This window comes from Canis lupus, chromosome 7, assembly GCF_011100685.1.
Source record: "Canis lupus familiaris isolate Mischka breed German Shepherd chromosome 7, alternate assembly UU_Cfam_GSD_1.0, whole genome shotgun sequence".
Classification (NCBI taxonomy): domain Eukaryota; kingdom Metazoa; phylum Chordata; class Mammalia; order Carnivora; family Canidae; genus Canis; species Canis lupus.
The window spans coordinates 77,940,376-77,956,989 of record NC_049228.1 but is presented as its reverse complement, the minus strand read 5'-3'; the positions used below and the strand labels follow the sequence as shown (position 1 = coordinate 77,956,989).

Sequence of the window (16,614 nt, the reverse complement as noted above, 5' to 3'; positions counted from 1 at the left end):
TTAGAACAAGAAAATTTTCTTCAAGATTTCAATGCATAGATACATGGCTCTGCTTAACGGAATAGAAACTTGAGGCCAAATATGTACCCAAATGTGAGGAACTTTTCCTTTCCTGGAAATTTCAGTAAACCATAATGTTTGACATTATAGGTCCCCAGAAGTTTTCTGCCATCTGTTGTCTTAGTGTAATTAGAAATTATGTGGTCCCCAGAGTGAGCCAGCTCTGTTCCACAGTTCATTGGGAAACCTCCTTTCTTCTCTGAAGCTACTAACCAGGTGTCTGATCTGAAGGGAAACTGCACAGTGCCAGAAAAGGGGGGGTGGGAGTTTCTTATTCATGTGGAATTTTGAATTTCAGGAGGAATTTTGCTATCCAGTGGAATGCCTAGCTCTTACTGTGGAGGAAGTGATGCATATTCGTCAGGTCCTGGTGAAGGCAGAACTGGAAAAGTACCAACAGTATAAAGATGTCTACACCGCCTTGAAAAAAGGAAAGGTAGAGCTATTTCAAGTTGATTGATAAGTAGGGTTAGAAGAATGGTCAGTGCCAGGCTTGGTCTCCTGAGGGAGTGGTCTCCTGGCAGCCAGATGGTAGAGGGGATTTTAAGAGATAAGAAGCTTATTCTCTAATACACAGTTCCTGTTCTGCCTTGCTTACAAAAAAAAAAAAAAGGTATTTTTGTTTCTCCCTGAGAAATCAAAAACTGTGGAAGATTTAAAACAACCATAATAAATAACGGCATGCCTGCATAAAACCATGTGTGCATTTTAAAGGCTTGTAAAGAATATGTATCTGAGAAAGAGACTGTCTCAGAATTTCTTCAGATTGATTCCATGATGCTAAGCCTCTGAGAGCTATGACCTATTGCTACCTTTTAAAAGTTTAATTATAAGTAAATAAATAGCCAAATTATAATTCTCACAGAGCCAAACTTGAAAACAGAGTTTCTGAATTCTCTTTTTCCTTTTGTCTGCTAAATTTCCCCAATCTATAAATGTAAAGCATATTTAGACACATAAATTATGAATTAACTACTGGCAATGCTTTTTTCTCTCTTTCAATTTGTCTTTCTAGCTCTGCTTTTGTTGCCGAACCAGAAGATTTTCCTTCTTCACCTGGTCTTATACCTGTCAGTTCTGTAAGAGGTAAGGTTTTTGTTTGTTTTTTTGTTTTGTTTTGTTTTGTTTTGTTTTTTTGTAATTGATGACAGTAGTCAAATACCAATTACATTTATACTTTAATAATTTTTCTATACAAGGAACAGCATTAGAGATTACCTAGCCCACTATCACATTGTGCCATGCTCGTGGGTTAAATAATACTGATTTCTTCAAAAGAGCAGAGCAGTTATTTGGTATTAAACCTGGAAAATGTTTCTCTGCATGTATTTCCTTTATATGACTAAAATCATTCTAATAACCATATTTTCTGTTTAAACAGAAAAAAATTAGATGTGATTGTCTTAGTCTTATGATCCCTCGATAGACAAATAAGAAAATCCCAGACAGATAGATGTAAGTTGATCCTTTTACAGGAAATACTGTAAGAGTTAAGTTTTACGGGTTGTCTTCTTGGTGATCCACAGTTGTATCAATTTGGTGGAAAAACCAGAGTTTTTGCAGTTTATTATAGAAATTCACAACCACTCAGTCACTGGCTTCTCTGACTTTCCAGTCACATCTATGGTACCATGCTGAGTAACACTTCTGATTTTGTATACAGGCCGGTGTGTTCACAGTGTTGCAAAAAGGTAAGCTAAGCTTGGTAAAATTATAACTGATGTTCATTTTAAGGAGTCTACCTCTTTAACAGTACTGCTCATTCTTGGTTTTATTTGGGATAATAGATGCGGCTGCCCTCCAAACCATACTCCACTCTTCCCATCTTTTCATTGGGACCTTCTGCCTTGCAAAGAGGGGAAAGTTGTATGAGGGCAGAAAAGCCCACCACTGGCCACCATCGGCCACTCCGGAGCATTGCCAGGTGAGCAAAGGGCCTGGGACCTCAGAGCATCCTCTGTAAAAGAAATTTCTCCTTTTGAGGACTGCTGACGAGGTGGGGTTTTGACTCCAGGTGGTTTGGGTTGGCCCGGTGGCTGTGTGTGGCTGGGTGCTTGGTTTTAATGTAGTTTTGACTTGCATGCAAGTCTCCAAAACTTCCCAGAGGTAACTTGTCAAGGGGTAATGGCTGGTTACTTGAAGCATACTTGAATGTCGTCATTTCTTTTCTACTTTAGAAATAATTACTTTTATGGGTCCTTTAAAAGTCATCTTTAAAATTGACCTTGTTTTCAGTGGAGTTGAAAACTTGCATGTAACAGTCTAATCTTTCTTTCCTTCTTTAATTTTAGAAAGCAAATTGTGTAGTTCCGGCTTTCCAATGGTCTGCAATAACTTTAGCTTATCTTCCTCTTGGAAATAGGACAGAAATAAAGCTTTATGCCAAAAGCTTTATGGCAATTTAAAAAAAAAATTGCCTGAATATCAGTCCCTTTGCATTTAATGCAGAGTAAAGTTAGTATTGATCTTCAAGAAAGAACAGAAGAGATTCAGGCCAGCTTGCCTCTCTCTCTCACACACACACACACACACACACACACACACACACACACACGGGGCCAAAAAATGGAGTTTTATACACCAGCTGCCCCCTGTCAAGGAGGGACACTGGTACTGCTGCTTGAGTGTTGGGTGGTGGGATTCCTGCACACCACAGCTGTGGGCAGTGAGGCAGGGAAGCCAGGACCCCAGCAGGTGACTGCTGCCGCCCGCCCCCCGACCACCACCACCACCCGGGCTGTCCACTCTGCCCAGAGACCCTGCTGGTTCCTCCATGATGGCCTCCAACTTGGGATCGTCACCTGCGAGCTAAGGCGTGGTGGTGTTCCTTTCTGTACTTACTCTAAACTTATGTTCTTGTTGGTTTAATTGAAGGAGTACATGAATAGATGATTCCTAGTTATTTCAAAAAATTACCCAAAACATTTATTTTTATGTTGATCTAGTTAACTCCAGCTCTCTGAATCCAAAGAATTAGTCACCCAAGTAGAAGCGTTGGAGAGGGGAAGGTATATTTGATAAATGCGAAAATGCTAAGGAAGCTGGTCTGAAGATAACTTTTCAAGATTAAGACCAATTGACTTCAGCTTACTATAGTCTGCCTACAGTTGACTCACGTTCACCAACCCTGACCCAGGGTCACTGGAAAAAAAGGACTTGAAGTCCCTTCTGAATTACTGATAGGACGTTAGCAACATTTTGATTGCTTTTAGTTGTTGAAGTCCACTATATATCATGTATGGTATTCAGATGAATACTCTATCCCTTTTTCCAAAAGTGATACCAAGAGTTTTCAGTATTATTCTTTCTTAATAAAATACGTTCCCTGGTTTCTTTTTTAAAAAACATTTTGAGCTTTATTTCCAATTAGAAATTCTTCCCTTGAAAGAACATGAGGGGGATCCCTGGGTGGCGCAGCGGTTTGGCGCCTGCCTTTGGCCCAGGGCGCGATCCTGGAGACCCAGGATCGGATCCCACGTCAGGCTCCCGGTGCATGGAGCCTGCTTCTCCCTCTGCCTGTGTCTCTGCCTCTCTCTCCTCTCTCTCTCTCTCTCTCTCTCTCTCTCTCTGTGACTATCATAAAAAAAAAAAAAGAAAGAACATGAGGTGACTCGCTCATTCCATAATGTCTTGGCAACAAATTTACTTTTTGCACATATTTTCTTAGTATTGCAGTAGAACTATAAGTAACACTACTGGATATTCTAAACATCTTGTTTTGTTCCAGGTTCTCCTCAAAATCTAAATCTGTAGACAAATCAGATGAAGAACTACAGTTTCCCAAAGAGCTGATGGAGGACTGGAGTACTATGGAGGTGTGTGTAGACTGCAAAAAGTTTATTTCGGAAATCATCAGTTCAAGCCGGCGCAGCCTGGTGTTGGCCAACAAAAGAGCCCGATTAAAAAGGAAAACACAGTCTTTCTATATGTCCTCACCAGGCCCCTCGGAATACTGCCCTTCAGAGAGGACTATCAATGAAATCTGAGCCTGTGCCTTTCAGTTGCTTTGTGTTCAGAGTCGGCACTAGTATAGGAGAACACTGAGCTGGGCTGGCTCTCCTTGCCGTGGTCTTAGTTACTAGGCTTGAATTCGCATTAGATCAGGTTTTTGCTGCATCACGTTGTTCCACAGACTGAATGCTGTGTTCATATCGATTGATGATACGTGACAGGTCAGCCAATTGCTCATTTGCACCAAGAGAGAACAATAGTTTGAAACTTGCTTTTGTGTGTGTGTGGATTTGGAAGCCAGAGACTTTTTCCTTAGTTCAGTTCCCTACTGTTCCTCAGAGAATTTCCTGACTAAGGCAAAAAGCTTCTCATGTGAGAAATCAGCCTCACAAAGCTGTCGATGTTAGCACAGTTCTAAGCAGTAAGTCATATTGGCACTTCCACCTGACAGTGTTCCTATCTAATGTACATAGTGACCGGGCCCTGCCACACACCAGACACCTGGAGTCAGGGACCGGCTGTGTATCATGTCACGATACAAAACCCAGAAGGATTTGCTTATACTATCAAACTGATTTTAAATTATTGTTGCTCGGAGACAAAAAGACTACAGGAGGGACTTCATTCCTGCGTTCTAGTGCAAAACATCTGGATAAGCTGTACACCCAAATGGGTGACCATTTCCTCTGAGCTGCTGTGTTTGCCCTGGTGCAATGGATCAGTGTCTCCTGAGTGGGTGACAGGTCTTCATTCCCTATCTTGAATGTATTATGGTTACTTGTAGTTTTGTAAAAGAGGTCTCAGAATAAAGTTTTGTGGGAGTTTCAGGACAAAGGAAGGCTAAAAGTTTGTCAAGAAGTTGAGTGTATTTTGGTTAACTTTGAAAACGATTGTGACAGCATTGGGGTGCCAGCTGCCACACTACAGGGAATGAGCTGGAGCTCATCCATCTTCAGCTACATTTTTCATAACTTTATAGTCTTAGCCATCACAACTAAATTAAGCCACAATTTGGTACCTGAGGTCTCAAACTGAAATTTATTTATTTTTCTAAATGAATTTTAAGGGAAAAAACATTGTCTAGTTCTTTTAAAATTACAAGAAAATTAACCTGCTAATAGACTTTTTGGACGCTTTTTGCACAAGTTTTCCTTGTAAATGACTGGAGTGTGTAAGGTGGGTTTTTGATGAAGGTAGGTTGGAAGGTAGCACTGTTTACCTGAAATTTCTCAGCCTGTCTGTCCCGTACTAGGAGCTGTACTTTATTTTTAGTATGCTTTGTTGGCAAATTGAATTTAAATAAAAAATAAATTACAAATAAATACATAAATTTTTTAATTAAAAAAATGACCAACCGATCAAATTGCCATGGATGTTTAGAAAATCAGTTAATGCACATGCACAATAATTTCCTAAAAGCTATAGGACACATCTGTAGTCAGCACTGCAACAGCACCATTAAAGGCATGGCAGTCACATTTCATACCACATCAAAGTATAGTAGCATTTCTATGTTAGATTAACAGTAATACCTCAGAACTGCTCTGGTAGTAGTTTGTAATGGATTGAAATGTACACTTTAGTAAATGGCTTAAAATTACTTATGAAATAAACTTTACCAATTGACTAAAATAATGCATGTTAACAGTTCCTCTGTATTTGCATGTAAAAAGTGGGCCACCAAAGAACCTTACTGATTTTGCAAATGTTTAAATTACTGTAAAGACTCTTGTATTAGAGGTTTAAACATTTTATTGGGTGAATCTCATTTATAAAATTTTCCAAGGGATTATTTGGACTCTATACCCTTGATGGTTCGGTGGAAGCCACACCCTCTGAGGGCCCCAGGTTTGGGCCTCTGTATGACTACTGGGAAACAATGGTATTTGTGTATGTATATAGACATGACACACAGTAATGTGCTTTTTAAAATAATGATGAGTTTACTGCTGTTACTAAGACATAGGAAACTAAGCCCCTGAAATGAGAATTTCATTCACATTTACAAGGCAGATACCTAGCCCATCTCAGTTTTTGCTTCACTCCTTCAGGTTTATGATGCTCTTGGCTGATTTGGGCATTATGATCACTCTTCCCAGAGTGTTAGAATGTGAATCCTTCAGTGGCATTAATGAGGTTTGTCAAGTGGTTGGTGCATCTACATGAGACAGTTCGCAGTATGAGAAGACGACACATAACACAGTTAAAAGTGTAGAAATTGAATTAGCATCACTTTTTATTGCCAAAACAATTTCTTGACAGTTTCTCCCATATCCATGACATGAACCCAGTACCTCAATTAAATTAAGTAATTCCCAGAGAGAAATTCACTAACAGCTAGTGCAGAATGGTTTGACCCCTGTTAACCTAGTGTTACCTTAGTCCTCTTTCTCGTCTTAACTACTAAAAGAACATACCTTCACAGTATTCCTTTTTTCTTGGTTTCTGGCATTTGCACCTGATCCAACATCACCAAATCGTTGGCTAGCTGATCGGAAGGACATGTGTCTGAGAGCTTGTGTGTACACCCGAGCAGCCTTTGGCACATCCTCTAGCACCTGTTCCGTTTGTCCCAGACCTCACAAGCCCACCCTGCTGGGAGATCATTCCTTCCCCACGGCTTAACTTTCTACCAGTGTCAGAGTAGATAAGAATAATTGTAAATACTGTAATATATTTATTAATATTTGAAAGGCATTCATTCAGCAGACAATGGGAATTAACTCTTCAGGGACAAGTGAAATGGAAATAATTGCTATGTACATTGACATAACAGTCTTACTAGATTTCAAGTCTTAAACCTCTCAAAACAGGAGTTTGTCATGTAGAAGCTTTAAAAATGATCTTTCATTTGAAGACATGATATGATTAGCACTGGACACTCATACCATGAATTTTTAAGGCTTTTATTTTTCTAACTGTATTAATAAATACAGGATTGGATTTTAGGAGTCAAATAGGAGACATGAAAGTTTTAAATTATGTTGCTATTTGCTAAAGCAAAACGGCAGAAAATTTTGTTTATGCAAAACTGTTCGAAGGGCCATGGAGAAATGTGTACACTGACTGGACCTGGCTTCCTGTGTGTATGAAAGTCAGGGTATTGCTGGCATTCAGGGTGACATGACAGTACTAAACGTTTTCCATTCAAGTCTTTTAAAATTTAGGGAAAAATAAAATGGCTTTCCATCGTAACTTCTGTGTTGAGTTCCTGTTGTAAAATGGTGATGTCTTTTGGTAACTAGTTGTAAGAAACCACCTAGGTTAGGAAGGCAAGATGCTTGTGTCATCAGTAAGTTAAGATTGGGTTGAGAAACACAGTCTGACAAGGACCACACTAGAAACATTTTGAAAAGGGGCAGCTAGGTGGCTCAGTGAGTTAAGTGTCCGACTCTTGGTTTTGGCTCAGGTCATGATCTCAGGGTCATAGGATCAAGCCCCTCATTGGGCTCTGTGCTCAGTGGGGAGTCTGCTTGAGATTCTCTTCCTCCTTCTCCATTAGTCCCTCCCCTCACTCCTGCGCACTCGTTAAAATAATTTTTTTTTTTTTTTTTTTTTTTTTAAGAAAAAGGCAAAGGGGCCCCTAGGTGGTTCAGTCTGTTACATGTCTGCCTTTGGCTCAGGTCATGATCCCAGGGTTCTGGGATCAAGCCCCTCATCGGGCTCCCTGCTTAGGAGAGAGCCTGCTTCTCCCTCTCCAATCTGCTTCTACCCCTGCTTGTGCGCTCATGCCTGCACTCTGCCAAATAAATAAAATCTTCTTAAGAAATAACTTTTTAAAGTAAAGGAAAACTTTTCATTTATAATAAAAAAACACTTTGAAATGGAGCCACAGCCATAACTCTGTGTTACCCAGAAGCTGTGACTTCTTTTTTTATCCTCAGCAGTGTAGGAAATTAAAATTCTGTAAATAGTACATAATGTTTCATTGTATAAGAAGGCACATGCATGGAGACAAGAGCTTTTATGTGTTTTTTCTAAATAGAATTCCTCATTCTACTCTATTCTTAAAATGCCCCATGCTTAGGAAATTTCCTATTGTAGCATGTAAATTGCTTGAGGAGAAAACTAGAAAGATTCAACCCAGAGTGAGCTTAGGGAAGCTCTTATGTTTCTGTTAACTAAAGAGCATCATTTAAGGTCTTTACATACCATAGATATTACCTGATACTGAATTTGAATCTTATTTCCACAAGCTGTGCCCTTATTTGTCAGGCATATTTGAGGATCTCCTTCCACCGAAGCTTCTCTGTGAGGTATATATAACCAGATGTGTGTCCAGCTCACACTCCAGTGTCCAGTGTGACTTGCTCAGTCCAAGTCAAGAGTCCTTGCCTTGTGTCTCCTGGACTCCAGAGACAGAAAATTTGGATACCACAAAGAGAAAAGCTTTGGGTAACCCTTCTAACTATATGTCTTTCTCCTTCCCAGGTTCAGTGAAGGAACGTAGTAAATCATCATAGTCTAGCATTTCATAAAGAGATCTATTTTTAGAAAAGAGCTTGATTATACATATGATGTGTTTAAAGACTTCAGTTCTTGTCCCTTTGCAGAATGTGTAGGTACACACCAATTCATTCTAATGTTCATACAGAGTATGCTCCTTCTCCCATGTCAGCCAAAGGTCCATGTCTGGAAACCTTACCCAACCAAAAAGTTGAGGAGCTCAGAACTTACATAATATAAAACTCTGCCCAGGCTAATTAAATGTTCAGGTGCAGTTACCTGGCAGACTGAATTTGCACCATTATTCTGGTGCATTCCATTAAAATGTACGTGATGTGTCATTTGTGTATTTAGAATAGGTCCTACTATGCAAAGTCAATTATGCTGGCAGCAAAACCCGAGCCATTTCAGAATCATTGAAGCAGTGGAAGGAAGAGAGCTTCAGAACTGGCAAGACATGGCTTTTAAAAAGTGGGGCATCAGAAGTTCCTTTCTGTCCTGCAGCTTTGGAAGTGAAGAATTGTCTGGATGTTTATGTTTAAACATACAACTCAGTGCTCAGACCTCTTCTGCTGCCCAGAGGGTCTGAGCCTTGGGTCCTGCGCTGGGAATGCTCTCGCAAGCTACACTCATGAGTCTCATCATCTGTGGCTTGATAAAAGGAGGGACCTCCCTTGTCTTGGATGTGGCTGGCAAGGAGGGCCTGCATTTGGCAAACTTGCTCACTTTTAAAGGGTTGCCCTTCTATACGTTCTTTGCTTTGGTGTTCCCTCGTGACTGAAGAATTGTCAGCCCCTTTTCCCTAGAGCAACACGGCAGGGGACATCACATCCCAACTCCTTGCAGGAGCAGCGGTGTTAAGGAGTGGAAATGCCAGAGATGAAAGGGTTTCTGCAGAGCTACCCTGAATGTCCGGTTCCTAAGTAGTCATGATTTGAAAGCCATAGGGAGGCACGTGGGGGGAGAAGGAACAAGCCAGGCTCTGCACAGGTCAGTCTGCACGATGCAGCTACTGCTGAACGGAGCCCGAGGTGTAAACCAGAACCAGAATCCCTGCCATTTCTAAAGGGAAGAAATTTTGATCTCGGACATCCCAAAGTGAACAGAAGCCTAAGAAGATTCCAGCTTGCCCACCAAGGAAGGGAACGTGACTTGAGGTAAAAAGCCAGGAGTCCTCCCAGCACACTCTCAAGGCCATTTCAGAAGTCGGATTCAGAGAATGTAGACTTGGACTGGCACCGTGAGTGTAACTGGCTCGGCGCTCCCGCCCCCAAGCGACTCCTGTGACCGCCTGAAATCTTCCCCCGCGTAGCCCGTGGTAGACACAGCTGCACAAGAACTGGGCCTTCCTCCACTCCAGCCCTAGCGAGAAGGGTTTTCCAGGATGGGAGCTTTCATTCTGATGACTGAAAGGAGTCTGTAATCAGGGAAGCTGACCTTTCTGCAGCACCTGGTTTCCAGTATTGGAAATGGCTCTAACTGACCTATGCTCCAGACAACAGAACAGCTGTTCGACATTGGGAAGGTCCCTTAACCTTTCTGGATTTCAGTTTCATCCATTTTAAAGCAACGGTGTTAGCAGATGAGGTGATCTCTAAGTCTGTTTTAACCAGGAAGAGGCATTCAACACACTGGAGCAAACAGCCCGTACTACACAGGTACCTACCAGTAGGTACCGGAGAGCCTGAGCCAGGCCTAACAAGATATTGAGGAAAATCTTTGTGTATCCAAGCCAACCTTTTCATTAAAATGAAGTGTGAGGTGACTGATATTCAGGCAATATTTGTTTTTGTTTTTTTAAGATTTTATTTACTTATTCATGAGAGACACAGAGAGAGGGAGAAGCAGGCTCCATCCTGGGAGCCCGATGTGGGACTCGATCTCAGGACTCCAGGATCACATCCTGAGCCGAAGGCAGTCGCTAAACTGCTGAGCCACCCAGGGATCCCCGGCAATATTTCTTTTGGTGACAAACCTGATTATGTGTACTACAGAAACACAAGAAAAAGTGCAAAATAGGGCAACCCCGGTGGCTCGGAGGTTTAGCGCCCCCTTTGACCCAGGGTATGATCCTGGAGACTGGGATCGAGTCCCATGTCGGGCTCCCTGCGTGGAGCCTGCGTCTCCCTCTGCCTGTGTCCCTGCCTCTCTCTGTGTGTCTGTCACAAATAAATAAAATCTTAAAAAAAAAAGTGCAAAATATGCTGCATTTATTTGAAACTTGGGGAGCCAAAGACAAAAATTCAGCTTTACTAATTGTTGTAAAGAATCTAAGTCCTTGTGTGTCAGCTATACCTCGTTTAAAAACAAATGACACCTGAGTAGATCTCCCAACATTAAAAATTTTCAGAGAGATGAGTTGATCTATATTAAAAACAGACACAAAACCCCCAGCGTTTTACTTGAACATCCGGTTACTGATGGTTCATCTCCCCATCTATGCAGTGGGGAGACCGTCTCAGACCTGGCAAGTCTGCTCCCACCCTGCGATGTGTATTCCTGTCCGACATGTAAAGAGAAGCAGGTAGCCGTAGGGGCGACTACATGTGACAGACTATCTTCATTGCATTAAAAGGAAGCAAACAGGCAACTCTTGTCCAGTTTGGTCAAAGAACCAGTTAGCGGCTATAGGGAGTCCCCAGTATATCCACCTCCCAGTGTAGTAATGGGATCCCACAGCCAAGAAGCTGGTCTCTTTGGCCCCCTCAGTGCTGTAAACCCCATCACTGCCGGGCTCTCTTCTCCACCAAATATCTCTGCTAGTGACTCTCAGAGCTCAAAGTGATCCGAGAAGGCATTCAGTCCTCACTCCAGCCGCTGGCAAGCTCTGGACTCTTTTGATATGTGTCCAAGGACCAGGGAGACATTTATGCAAAGTTCTATCTTTGAACAGTTCTGATGCTTGGGAAGTCCTGCCCTCATGTAATTTACTCCCATTGTTTACCCCCTGGTTCTGTCTCATGTGGCTCTGCAGAACGTGCCTGCTTTCCCAAGCGGCTGCCTTAAGTAGCCTCCTAATTCTCCTGCCTCCCTTCTCCTTCCTCCCTTCTCCCTCCTCCCTTCTCCATTTCTCATTCCATTGCACTCAGCAAGCACCTAACACGCTACTGAATTGTTCCAGGAAGACAAGATTTCCTCATTGCCATATCCCGTCTCTAGCATGTAACAGGTGCTCAATAAATGTCTGTGGAGGGAATTAATGATGGAATGAGCAGGTAAATATGGAAATGAGAAGTGAGAAATACAAAGATGGAACCAGCAAGATGTCTCCAAAACATTTGTGATTTTCATCTGTGCTCTCTAACAGGTAACAGCCACGTGCAGCCCCTGTTCCTCGAGGTCAGTAAGCCACCGCAGTCCTGAGGTGCTAACTAGAATAGAGAAGCTTGCGTCGGTAGCTCACGCCGTTGACATGGTTGACTTGGAGCTGCAGAAGCTCTGCGGGCCGTCTGGGCCTCCTCCCTGACCCTGATAAATGGCACGCACCGCACCGTTCTCTCTGGGTGACCTGCTCCCAGAGCTCCTGGGTGGAGTTGCGGGCACAGGCCTGCCTCCCCGACCAGCTTTTTCCCATTAACATACTGATGTGCAGATGTGTAGAGATCTTGGAGACCTAGAACTGAAGCTACGACATATATGCAGAAGGCGTATTTGTCAGTACCGAGTCTGTACGCAACTTTTTACCACTTGCCTCTTGGACATTATGGGAGTTCACTCTTACTGGTAATCATAACATTTTAATTAAACTTTATGTGCCACTGGACTGATACTTTAAACATCGTAAACTACAGTTGCCCCTTGAACAATATGGGTTTGAGCTATGCGGGTCCTCAATGCAGATTAGTTTTTTTTCTTAGTAAATACAGTAAAGTACCATCAGCATATTTCTCGTTTTCTGAGTATTTTCTTTAGCTTATTATATTGTGAGAATACAGTATAGGTTACATATACAAAATATGTGTTAATTGACTATGTGCTTGGTAAGGCTTCTGATCAATAGTAAGCTATTAGTAAAGTTTTGGGGAGTCAGAAGTTATATGGGGTTTTTTGACTGGGGAGACATCAGTTCCCCTAACACCTGCATTGTTCAAGGGTCAACTGTATTTCAACTTTGTCATAGCAAAACAATTTGGTCAATAAAAGAAAATAAGGAAAGCTATGGAGATAAGCATTATGATAATCTGTGCTGTGTACTATTAATACATAATTTTTAAAAATATTTTTTGATTTTCAGTAGTTACCAGTTATTGAGCACATACCCTATATATCAGATACCGTGCTAAGCACCCTCGGCCACATTATCTCCCTTTATGCTCAACTCTGAAGTAGGCACTATTAATATCCTCTCTTAGAGACCAGAAACAGGAATAACGAGGTTGTCATTTGCCCAGCGTCCAGCCTGAGGTGTCCCCAATTCCAAAGCTGTGCTGCGCAGCCCTGAGACGTTTCCAGCTGTGTTTCGTGTTAGGTGCGATGACTGAATCCAGTTCTCACATCACCAAAGCACTTACAAATGCCCACAAATGTGTGTGCAAAGCAGAACATCTGATCTTGGCTCCTGAGGAACTGTAAACTGGCCAGCTATGTGAACAGATTAAAAAAAAAAAAAAAAGCCCAAAGGAGCATAAATGTCTAGGAATGGCATCAGTCAAGGACACCTCACAGAAGTCTATTTTCCCATGGCTTCAGAGGAGGGAGGAGGGAGAGTATTTCCTACAGTGCAATCTGATGCCCACCTGAGTCCAAGTCATCTGGGCCATCGCTGAGGTCTGGTTTCGATTTTCTCCAAAAAGGAGTAAAAAAAAAAAAAAAAAAAAAAACTCTTATTCAGGGTAGTTATAATGAGATTATTCTTGAATAATCGGACAAGAAGTGGAACAGGATGAAAAGGGGGCCACTTAGAAATGATTGTACAAACAATATAAAGCAAATTATTAGTAGGCACCTGGGTGGCTTAGTTAAGCGTCTGCTTTTTTTTTTTTTAAGACTTTATTTATCCATTCATAGAGACACAGAGAGAGAGGGGCAGAGGCACAGGCAGAGGGAGAAGCAGGCTCCACACAGGGAGCCTGACGTGGGACTCGATCCACGGTCCCCAGGATCAAACCCCAGGCTGCAGACGGCGCCAAACCGCTGCGCCACCGGGGCTACCCGAGCATCTGCCTTTGACTCGGGTCATGATCATGATCCCCAGGTCCTGGGATCGAGGCCGTATCCCTGCCTCCCTCTCTCCCTCTCTGTCTCTCATGAATAATTTTTTTTTTAATATGAAGTACTAGCTACCTATCGTTACGTAACATTACCCCAAGCCACTGGCTTGAAACAGCAAACACCATGTCACGAGTTGCCGTGGTTCAGAAAACGAGGAGCCTGAGCGGGAGCGCTCTGCCTACCACCCCCGCGGGGTGTCAGCTGCGTCCGCGTCCGCTCAAGGCTTCCCCGCTCCCAGGACCGAGCCTCCCCACGCCCGCCCCGCGGCGGCTGCTCCTGGGGCGGGACCGGGACCCGGACCGGGACCGCAGCGGGGACGGGAGCGGGGACGGGGACGGGGGCTGGGACGGAGGCCGGAGCGGGGACGGGGACTGGAGCGGGAACAGGGCCGGGGACGGGGACGAGGGCCGGAGCGGGGACGGGGGCGGGGGCGGGGACGGGGACGAGGACGGGAGCCGGATCGGGGACGGGGGCGGGGGCGGGGACGGGGACGAGGACGGGAGCGGGATCGGGGACGGGGGCGGGGACGGGGGCCAGAGCGGGGATGGGGACGGGGACCGGAGCGGGACGGAGGCGGGGACGGGGACCGGGTCGGGGGCGGGACGGGAAGGGGGCCCGGAGCGGGTCGCCGCGGCGCAGGGGAGGCTCGACGAGCCAGGCGCGAGTCAGTGCCTCTAACCACCGGCCTGCGAGGTCGAGGGCGCGGGGCGCCGAGGCCGACCGCGGCGTGGAAATGGGAGGGCAGCCGACTGACCCGGGGCCTTTCGCGGGAACGTGTGTCTTCCAACCGGCTACAGAGAGAAAGCAGCAGGAGGAAGTCTCATGTAACTCAGGTTTTGAATTTGGGAAATGGAAGTAGGGCTACTTAGAAATGGGGGAACAGAAGGCGGTTTGGTGAAAGGGAACAAATTTAGTTTTATTCATGTTGACTGAGAGAGGTCACGGACTCCCCAAGAAAGGGGTCGGCTTCAAGGGCCGGGCGTAAACAATAAGCCTCCTGGGGTCTCCCCGCCTACGCTTCTGGGGGGGCGCGGGGATTTACAACCCTTTACAAGTGCAGAACCAGCCGCAGCTCCTAGGCTCTAGCCGCCCCCGCCCCAAGCTGCGCTCTGGCCGCTGAAGACGGGCAGGAGCGTGCTGAGCGGCCGGCAGTCTCCTCGGGTCTCAGGCTTGCCTCTTTCATCAACCAGGGCTGACTCTCAGCAGTGATTATAAAAGTTAGAATAGGGGTCGGGGGGGATCCCTGGGTGGCGCAGCGGTTTGGCGCCTGCCTTTGGCCCAGGGCGCGATCCTGGAGACCTGGGATCGAATCCCACATCGGGCTTCCGGTGCATGGAGCCTGCTTCTCCCTCTGCCTATGTCTCTGCCTCTCTCTCTTTCTCCCTCTGTGACTATCATAAATAAATAAAAATTTAAAAAAAAATTAAAAAAAAAAAAAAAGAATAGGGGTCGGGGGGGTGGTGGCTGGGGCGGGGCGGGCTCTGTCGGTAAAGCACCGGCCTTCGGCTCGGGTCACGATCCTGGGTTTGGGACTGAGCCTCGCTGCGGCCCCCTGCTCAGCGGGGAGCCTGCTTTGCCCTCGGCCTCACTACCTACTGTGCGCTGCGCTCACACAGTCTTCTGTCAAAAATCTTTTAAAATTTTTAAACAAAAGTTAAAATACATGCTTGAGCAGATATTCCAAGTATGTTCCATCAATGAAGCCCAGTACTCCCAATTCCAGCCCCACACAGTGGTGCCCGGCCCCCCACCCCGAGACTCTGCGGCCCAAGGCCCATGGCGGGCCCAGTGCCAGCAGCTGATGGCAGGGCACAGGGGCCCAGGGAGCCAACAGGCTGCTGGGGCGCTTTCCATCAGCTCCCGCCTTCCCACCTTTGAGGGGAAAATCAGTCTGCAATTTGCAAGGGGGATCCTCAAGCTCCAAGTTCACAGGCTGTGCACACCATTACCCCTGCACACCTATAATCCGATGGCTGGAGCACAGAGACAACGCTCCTCTGCCCCCCAAGTCACCCAAATAAGTAACTCTCCTGCTTCTCTGGACCCTGAAGTGTGACAGCCCCAGAGCACACCTGCTCTGAATACAGCAGGCATTCACTGAGGCTCCGCCAGGCCGGGATCTGCTGGGGGAAAGATGAAGTTCCCAACAGAGACACACAGCAATCAACCCCTGTATCAAAGCGCACCGTCCCCTTCCTTGAGGTGAGGACAGAAACGCTGGAGGCAAGCGGTCCTGAATCTGGGAAAGCCAAAAAACCACAGGCTCAAATCAGATACAGCCTGAATAGTTGGTTCTAATGCCAAACGGGTGGAACAGTCTGCAAAGAGTATTTAGTACAACCACTTTTCCTACAAAAAGGGAAAACTTGTTCCCAGAGAGTACCTGGCTCTGCTTCTAGAGGAACCTTCTGGAAGGAGCTACTTAACCAGAAGGTGGGAACCAATACAAAGACCAAAGCATGGCCTAGCATGCTCCCACAGCTCTAGAAGGCCCAACTTCCCAGAGGAAAGAGCATCCCAGTAACTTCTGCTTTGACAGAGTTGACACCAGTAGCTAGTGTATTCAACCTTTATTCCTACCAAACTCAAGGGCCACAGTAAACGGTAACAGGGATGTAACACTGGAAACTAAGGAAAGGCAGCAGGATTCTGGATTTATTTCAATACTTTGGGAAATGAAAGCCTTAGGCAAGTAATATGACATGATCAAAATAGTTTCTCCTGATACTCCAGTGGAAGATAAAATCTGGTCAGTAAATTAAGTGTGCATGCAGGGCGGCTGTAATATTTGTGGGGTGTCACCGAGGTCCAGAGAGGGCGGGCAGGTCGGAGCACAGGCCCACAGGTGCCAGGCCCGGGGGAGGGGGGTGGGGGGAGCCGGCCAGACCCCAACACCCTTGGTCGGTGACCGCAGCAAACCCACGAGAACTACTAGTTGAAGGTTGG

The 16,614-nt window shown here is 45.1% G+C and overlaps 2 protein-coding genes across 8 annotated transcripts in view; one reads left to right on the top strand and one right to left on the bottom strand.

Moving 5' to 3' along the window:
- Positions 1 to 7,206, top strand: part of SPIRE1 (spire type actin nucleation factor 1) — a 204,536-nt gene extending 197,330 nt beyond the window's left edge. For 3 of the 5 annotated variants that reach the window (XM_038543914.1, XM_038543912.1, XM_038543911.1), the window contains 5 exons: positions 359 to 496; positions 1,076 to 1,146; positions 1,724 to 1,751; positions 1,848 to 1,984; positions 3,788 to 7,206. In XM_038543914.1, the coding sequence (XP_038399842.1) occupies positions 359 to 496; positions 1,076 to 1,146; positions 1,724 to 1,751; positions 1,848 to 1,984; positions 3,788 to 4,046 (633 nt within the window). In that variant the 3' untranslated portion in view covers positions 4,047 to 7,206. Of the gene's footprint in view, positions 1 to 358; positions 497 to 1,075; positions 1,147 to 1,675; positions 1,752 to 1,847; positions 1,985 to 3,787 lie in introns of all 5 variants that reach the window. The other 2 variants (XM_038543913.1, XR_005362715.1) reach the window with 2 other exon arrangements.
- The window catches only part of PRELID3A (PRELI domain containing 3A), a 50,290-nt gene that overhangs the window by 6,305 nt on the left and 27,371 nt on the right, over positions 1 to 16,614 (bottom strand). The gene's annotated exons all lie outside the window — the stretch shown is intronic.